This window comes from Guillardia theta (assembly GCF_000315625.1).
Source record: "Guillardia theta CCMP2712 unplaced genomic scaffold GUITHscaffold_36, whole genome shotgun sequence".
Lineage (NCBI taxonomy): Eukaryota > Cryptophyceae > Pyrenomonadales > Geminigeraceae > Guillardia > Guillardia theta.
In genome coordinates this window covers 444,626-452,554 of record NW_005434638.1, presented here as the reverse complement: position 1 = coordinate 452,554, position 7,929 = coordinate 444,626, and the positions used below count along the sequence as shown (strand labels likewise).

The 7,929-nt window shown below is 55.6% G+C and overlaps 2 protein-coding genes across 2 annotated transcripts; one reads left to right on the top strand and one right to left on the bottom strand.

Moving 5' to 3' along the window:
* Positions 1-138: 138 nt before the first annotated feature.
* Positions 139-2,583, bottom strand: GUITHDRAFT_108912 (hypothetical protein; the record flags this gene model as incomplete). The annotated part of the gene is made up of 11 exons (XM_005832193.1): positions 139-163; positions 405-549; positions 1,048-1,122; positions 1,184-1,323; positions 1,626-1,685; positions 1,832-1,883; positions 1,928-2,002; positions 2,049-2,127; positions 2,177-2,254; positions 2,345-2,461; positions 2,506-2,583. 11 exons carry the CDS (start codon positions 2,581-2,583, stop codon positions 139-141), a joined length of 924 nt encoding a protein of 307 aa, XP_005832250.1.
* Positions 2,584-4,908: 2,325 nt separating this feature from the next.
* GUITHDRAFT_71510 (hypothetical protein) lies at positions 4,909-6,276 on the top strand (the record flags this gene model as incomplete). The annotated part of the gene is made up of 1 exon (XM_005832192.1): positions 4,909-6,276. A coding segment is annotated over one exon (1,368 nt), but the record flags the coding sequence as incomplete, so codon positions are not given.
* Positions 6,277-7,929: the final 1,653 nt, after the last annotated feature.

Here is a 7,929-nt window from a genome sequence, read left to right as displayed (position 1 = left end):
ATCTTGAACTAGAAAGCCTAAAAAAAAATACAATCAACCTCCTCCTCCTCCTCCTCCTCCTCCTCCTCCTGCTCCTCCTCCTTGTCACCTGTGTAAATTGAACCCCCCGATAAAGAAACCCAACCAGAAGACCCATGGTCACACTCCTTCCAAACGCAGCTCGCTGAGACGAGTAAGTGAGACGAATACGATTGAGAGGAGGAGGAGAGCGAGGGAGAGGAGAGCAGAGGATCTCAGATGATGTGAGGGCAGAGGGTGTCAGACTTACAGCAGAAACAGGGTTGCGAGTCGAGTTGATCCAGGCACGTCTGTAGTGGACAGTGAGGCAGATAAGGCAAGAAAAGGAGAGGAGCAGGAGGAGCAGGAGGAGCAGGAGGAGCAGCGAAAGGCAGGCAGGCAGGGACCTGAAGAGGAGAACGAATTGTTCGGTGAAGGTGGTAGCGAAGTTCTCCTCGTTGGCTAGGAATTTTCTCTTGTCAGCACTGCTGGAGGCTCTCTGAAGCGCTCGGCTCCTCTGCTCCTCTGCTTGCTCGAGCTCCTCCTCCAACACTAGCCAGCCGTCAAGAGGTCACATGAAGAGGAGGGGAAAGGGGAAGAGAGAATTGAGGAGAAGAAGCATTGTTCTTTGACCTCTGTGTGCGTCAGACTTTTCAAAGCTGCTGATGATTTTCTCCTTGCCCTCCAATCCTGTCGAAGGAGTCGACAGTCATACAGCGAAACAAAGCCTAAGATCATCTTCATCATCATCATCATCTTCTTCTTCTTCTTCTTCTTCATGTTGTTCTTCTTCTTCATCATCATCATCTTCTTCTTCTTCTTCTTCTTCTTCTTCTTCTTCTTCTTCTTCTTCTTCATCATCCATCATCATCATCATCATCATCATCATCATCCATCATCATCATCTTCTTCTTCTTCTTCTTCTTCTTCTTCTTCATCATCATCATCATCATCATCATCATCATCATCATCTCAATCTCCATCTCAATCTCCATCTTCATCATTATCATTTTCATTCACCCAGAAAGTTTTGTTGAGTTTCTGACTCACCGACGTCGAAGCCAGAGAGAAGGTCAAGAAAAAACTCCGCAGGGTTTGTGAACTCAGGACATGCATGACCAACAGCTGTGACAAGATCAGCAAAGAGGAGGAGGAGGAGGAGGAGCAGCAGCAGCAGATGCCTTACCTTCGAAATGAGCGAGAGCCCCGCGAGCAGAGCCGTAGTAGGCGGTCCTGCCCTCTGAGAGGAGAAGAAGTTTGTCGAAGAGATGAAAGTCGCGGGAGGAAGGCTGATGGATGGTGAAGGCGACAGCGACGTTGGACGATCTGAAGGAGAAGCTGATTCAGATAGCTAGAGCAAAACCAGAAGAGGAGAAGAGCGAGCAGAACGAGCAGAAAGTTGCCTTGCGAGGTCTTGGAGGAGTTTCAGCATTTGATGAGTTGCTGCTGAATCAAGACTTTTGAAGAAAATCAACAAAATGATTTCCTGACCTCAATCGTCCTCCTTCTCCCTTCCTCCCTCTTCCTCTTCCTGTGTTTTCCTCCCGTCTCCTCCTCCCTTCCTCGCTTTCTCCCTTCCTAGGCCTGGCGTCTCCTCTTCGAAACATTTCATCTCTCCTACTTCTCACCCTGAGGTCGGCTCATCCAGCAGCAGCACTCGCGGTCTGTGAACCATTTCCATCGCAATGCTGGGGACCACAAGAGGTGAGCGAGTAGAAGCAGCAGCAGAAACACAATCACGAGGAGGAAGAGGGAGAGAAGCAGCAGCAGCAGTTTACAGCAAGATAAGGGAGGGCAGCATGGGGACGGAGCAACGAAGAGTGATGGAGCATACCTGACCCTCTTCTTCTCTCCTCCGCTGATTCCCTTCCTCCTCCTCGGGTCCCCTGCCCTCCTCTCACTCGCATGGCAGCAGATGCCGCTAGCTCACCGATGCGCGACGATCGGATGCTCTGAAGGCCCAGGTCCGCCACCTGCTGCTCCACCAGCTGCTTCCTCTCCTCCTCTGCCTCCTCTGTCACCTCCGACGTCCCTCTCCTCCCACCCGCCACCTGACACGTTCGACGGCATGCGGATGGCGGCAGAGAAGGAGATCGCTTCCTCCACTGTCACTGTAGGCAGCAGCACATCCTGGAGGCATGTGACGAGGAGGAGGAGGAGGAGCAGCAGCAGCACTCACCTCTTGTGGCACCATCCCCAGGTATCGCTTCATGGCTCGATTCATGTCCTCGCCATTGATGCGGACAGCTCCTTCGCTCTGTTTGGTATGTCAACGAGCACAAGTACGGGAGGAGGAGGAGGAGCGGGAGCAGGAGCGGGAGCAGAGGGTGAAGAGAGTTCGACCCACCTGCTGCCGTTGACCCGCAAGGATCTGGAGGAGCGTTGTTTTGCCGCTCCCTGAGGCACCCATGATCGCCATCACCTTTCCTGCTTGAACGACTCCGCTGACACCGTGAAGGATGCTCTAGGATACGGTCAGAAACGCGAGAGGAGGAGGAGGGAGGGAACCTTGCCATCTTCAGTCTTCCACGAGATGTCATGGAAGCTGAGGAGGGTGTCGGCAATGAAGTTTTCGTGTTGGGACATCCTTGGAGCCTCTCACCTCTCCATCAAGACTGCCAACCAACACCGTTAGCTCCCTGCTGACCTCATCGCGTTACATGCCCAATGCCCCCCTCCAGCACCTCGACCAAAGACTCCGGAAGAATCCCTCCCTCCTCTCTCTTTACCTCCTTCTATCCCTCATCATGCAAAACACTTCTCAACGCCTCCTCTCCTCCCAACTGCCTGCTCGCCTGATCCACCTCTGTATCCTTCGAAAGCTCAGCAAAGTCCTCCACTTCCACTTGCATTGCCTCACTCCTTCGCTTCTACTTCTCATCTATCAAACCCTTACCTTCCCTGCTCCCTGTATCCCTTCTAGATCCCATCCTCGTCCTCCTCTTCCTCCTCTTCCTCTCCCTCCTCTCCTCCACTGCGGCCCCGTACATTTTCCTGCACTGCTCTAGCTGTAGTATTTATGACCCCCACCCCCTCACTTCCATGGTACTACCCCTAATTTTACTGTAAGAGATTTTTTCTGTTTCCGGGCAGCACCTGGCAGTATAGCTAGAAATGCACCCCCTTCAAAGCCTGAATGAGGGTGGGGTAGGGTTATCAGTCTCCACACCTCCCATAAACCGTACATCTACCCCTCCATTTGACCTGTTTCACGGGCTCATTGTAGGTGGGGTTATCTGATCAGTGATCCCCACCCAGTAATACCCACCCTACCCTCCTCCTTAGGCTTCAAGTGACCGGTAATGATAAAAGCGTCCAAGCGGGTCCATCCGTACCACCCACCCACTTCGTTATGTACCCAGTTTGCCCCAGACCAGTAGTCAGTATTGTACCCCACCCTCTTATGACCACTTGTAATTATCTCAAGGGAGGGTACTTGAGAGTACCCCTACCCACTTTTTGAAGGACCCTTTTTGGACGACCCTCGCTGATTGTCCTATGAATGGCGTTTTTATTCAACGCCATGGTAACGACAAGTCAAAAGTGATGAAGAAGAGAATTGAGAAGAAGAGAGATGAGATGAGATGAGATGAGATGCGATGAGATGAGATGAGATGCGATGAGATGAGATGAGATGAGATGAGATGAGATGAGATGAGATGAGATGAGATGAGATGAGATGAGATGAGATGAGATGAGATGAGATGAGATGAGATGAGATGAGATGAGATGAGATGAGAAGGGAAGAACAGATGGCACAAGTGTTGAAGTGGGGAGAATTCAAAGAACTGAGAGGACGAGAGGACGAGAGAGGAAAGGGAGAATAAGGCAAGTGGCGAAGGGAAGGATGCTAGTGCAGCAATGAAGTTATGCAAGCGAGAAACAGATCTTGTGTTCAAACCCTCATGGTTTCACACAGGGAATTGAGTGGGAGATATGAAGGAAGCTTCTGAGACATACATGAACGAACTTTGATCAACCAGCATGGGCATCATGGACCTGCTCCTTTCGAGGTCAGAGGACCTGTCCTGCCATTCGCTTCCTCCCGTCATATCACGTCCCTGCCATGATGGCCAAGCGCCGAAGGTCGGGGACGGCTCAGCTTCGTACCTTCTAGGGGCAGAAGAGAGCAGGGGAGGAGCCTCGCCTCGCCTGACTGCTGCCATGCTGCGAGCAAGCGAGTCGGTCCGCAAGAGAGCTCAAATCATCCGAGACAAGGACAGGAGCCTCCATCCTCGCATGCTGGGGGCGGGTAGAGACTCGGAGGAGAGCAGCTCCTTCGTCTCAACCGTGCATGGAAAGCAGGCGCAGCAGGTCAGCTCCAAGAGCTCTCCCATGCTGGAGACTCGAGGAGGTCAGAGCTTCCTTCCCATGCGCATCTCCACGTTGAAGTTCTCGGGAGGGAGCGGGGGTAGTAAGTCCCTGACGGCGAGAGAGGGAGGGGACGGGGACAGCAGCGGTCGCTTCGCCAACTCGGACTCGAAGATGGTCGCCCCCCGCCTTAGCTTCTCCACCAACATGGTCGACGGGCTGCGATGGAGCTCAGGAGGGTGTTTGGTGGGATCGCGAGTGCCAAGTCGGGAGAGCGGGAGCGACGAGGAGAGGAAGAGGAAGAACTCGCGGAGGGAGGGGCAGGGAGGGCTGCTGCTTCCCCTCCACGGGTCAGCTGGGTTGTTGGGTGGAGCTCAAATGGAAGCGAGCAGGAGAGAGAAGAAGAGCTCGCTCTACGGTCAGGTGAAGGTCAGAGAGCCGCTGCTGCTGGTGAACATACACGAGCTGGGCCCTTCCTGGGCGATCCATGGGGAGAGGAAGGACCACGAGCTGACGAGGGACGAGCGGTATGAGGAAGTGAGCAGCGCAGAGAAGGAGAGGAGATGCAGAGACATGGCAGAGAAGGAGTACAAGAGGATCATGGAGGGAACCGTCTCCTCCTCCAGCTTCCCCGCCCGCATCGTCTTCAACAAGGACGTCACTTCCCCCGACTCGTCAGAGTGTCAGCCTCCTCTCCCTGCTCTCATCAACTGGAAGTGCCTCGTCTTCTCCTCCGACTTTGAGTGCGGGAACCTGCGGCGAGCTGTGCAGGTGGGGGAGCACGAGTATGACCTGCTGCTCTCGACGGACACCAAGACGCGGAGGCACGTTCAGTGGTTCTACTTCCGCATGTCAGGGATGGAGCGAGGGGTGAGGTACAAGCTCAACATCATCAACATGCGCAAGCATGACTCCCTCTTCAACTACGGGCTCAAGCCCGTCGTCCTGTCCGTCAAGCTCCTGCACAAAGAGGGAGCTGGCTGGCACCACGCGGGAGAGGAGGTGGCTTACTACCGCTCGTCGGTGAACAGAAGCAGAAGCGGGAGGGGCCTGCACACGCTGACCTTCACGCTCTCCTCCCCGATGGACAACGACTGCTTCTTCGTCGCTCACTCTTACCCATACTCCTCCTCCGACCTAACGAGGTTCCTCTCCCTCCTCGAGAAGAGCAGCTCCTCCGGGCGCTACGTCACTCGCTCCTCCCTCTGTCGCTCGGTCGGTCAGCGCGAGTGCCCGCTGGTGAGCATCACAGAGCCCGAGGGGGAGGCAGCAAAGAGGACGACGATCTTCATCTCCTCTCGCGTTCACCCAGGGGAGACGCCGGCGAGCTGGGTGATGCACGGGCTGCTGGAGTTTCTGACGAGCGAGGAAGAGAAGGCGAAGTCGCTGCGGCGGCAGCACGTGTTCAAGCTCGTCCCGATGATGAATGTCGACGGAGTGATGGCCGGCAACTGCCGGACGTCGCTAGACGGGGAGGACATGAACCGCTGCTGGGAGGAGCCTCGTCGGGTCACCTGCCCTGAGATCGCAGCAGCCAAGGAGCTGCTGAAGAGCCTCAAGGACGAGGGACGTCCCGCCATCCTTTTCATCGACCTCCACGCTCACTCCCGTCAGCTCGACTGCTTCGTCTACGGCTGCGACACCAAGAGCGGGAAGACGAAGGAGGAGAGAGAGGAGGAGCCGCTTGATCCCTCCTCCTTCGATGTCCGTGTGTTCCCCGCCCTCGTCGCTCAGAGCTGCGACGGTTTCAACTTCAGCTCCTGCTCCTTCAACGTGAGCAGAGGACGTGAGGGATGTGCCCGGGTGGTGGCGCATCGAGAGCTGGGGATCCTGGGGTCTTACACGCTGGAGGTCTCATTCCTAGGAGGGACGTTGGGGAGGTGCCGAGGAAGATTCTTCTCGCGCGAGGAGCTCAAGGGGATCGGGAGGAGCATCTGCGAGAGCATCGCCTCCTACTCGGACTCCGAGCAGGTCACCATGCTGGTGGAGTCGCTGAAGCGATTGGCAGTCATGAACATGCACAAAGAGGAGGAGGATGAGCAAGTGAAGGAGGGCGAGGACGAGGACGAGGACGAGGAACTGGAGGAGGGAGAGGAGGAGGAGGAGGATAACCGTACGCCCTCTCCGGAACAGCTCGAAACGCAACAACTTGACACTAATGCAAGTGAGGAGAGGGCGAGTCTGCAGGAAGAGTCGGCACAACCACGAGGAGTGGAAGACAGGAGGAGGAGGAGGAGGAGGAGGCAGATGTGTACGGAACCAGGGGAAGTTCAGCAGCAGCAGCAGCAGCAGCAGCAGCAGCAGGAACCTTTACGTGTGGATGAGACGTACAGGACAAGGGGCCAGCAGCTTCTCCCTCCTCGATCCCTTCCGCCTCCGCAAGACTCCAGCAGCTCGTCGAAGCCGATCGAGATCTCGTGCAAGTCGAATGTGCGTGCTGAGTTACAAGAGAAGGAGAAGGAGGAGGAGGAGGAGGAGGAGGAGCCCCTCGCTCTTGCTGCTCCTCGAGACTTGCAGACCAAGTTGAAGAGGAGGAAACGACCAGGGAAGAACGTGAAGGGGAAGAGACCTGCAGCCTCCTCTCTCCTCGCTGCCCCTCAGCCTCTACCTGCCTCCCCTTCCTTCTTCGACACTCCGCACGACGAGGAGTCAGACATCGAGAGCGAGGAAGAGGAGGGCGACGAGATCCTCTCCTTCTCTCTCCGTCCTCCCGACCAGCTCCTGCGTCAAGCGAGGAAGGGGAGCAAGAGCGAGGGCAAGCTGAAGGAAGGCAGGGGAAACAAGAGCGAGGGCAAGCTGAAGGAAGGCAGGGGAAACAAACAGCTGCGAGCCAAAGAGGGAGAGAAGAGCAAGACGAGAAAGAGGACGGGAGCGATGAAAGAGGAGAAGGGGAGGGAGAGGACACTGACCGACTTAGACCTCCTTCACCCTCACCAGGATTATGCTGCCGCTTATCGAGCATGGCAGCTCAGCCACGCCACATTCCCTCGCCCGCATCAGGTTTGTCTTCTCCTCCTCTCTCTCCCTCCTGCCTCCTGCCTCCGCTACCTCCTCCCTCCTGCCTCCGCTACCTCCTCAAGCTTCTCTTCATCGCAGGACTTGATGGGTAGAAATCTCCCGCGTCTGCGAGCCTTTGATGCCAACGAGTGAGTGAGCTGGGGAGTTGAAGGAAAAAGGAGGAGGGGGGGGGCAGTAGCAGGAGGAGCAGCAGCAAGTCGAGCAAGAAGAGGAGCAGCAGCAAGTCGAGCAAGAAGAGGAGCAGCAGCAAGTCAAGCAAGAAGAGGAGCAGCAGCAAGTCAAGCAAGAAGAGGAGCAGCAGCAAGTCGAGCAAGAAGAGGAGCAGCAGCAAGTCAAGCAAGAAGAGGAGCAGCAGCAAGTCAAGCAAGAAGAGGAGCAGCAGCAAGTCAAGCAAGAAGAGGAGCAGCAGCAAGTCAAGCAAGAAGAGGAGCAGCAGCAAGTCAAGCAAGAAGAGGAGCAGCAGCAAGTCGAGCAAGAAGAGGAGCAGCAGCAAGTCGAGCAAGAAGAGGAGCAGCAGCAAGTCAAGCAAGAAGAGAAGCAGCAGCATCTAATGGATTCGCAGGTCTTCGTCGGAGAGCTCGTTGGAGTCTGACGGCGCTTAAG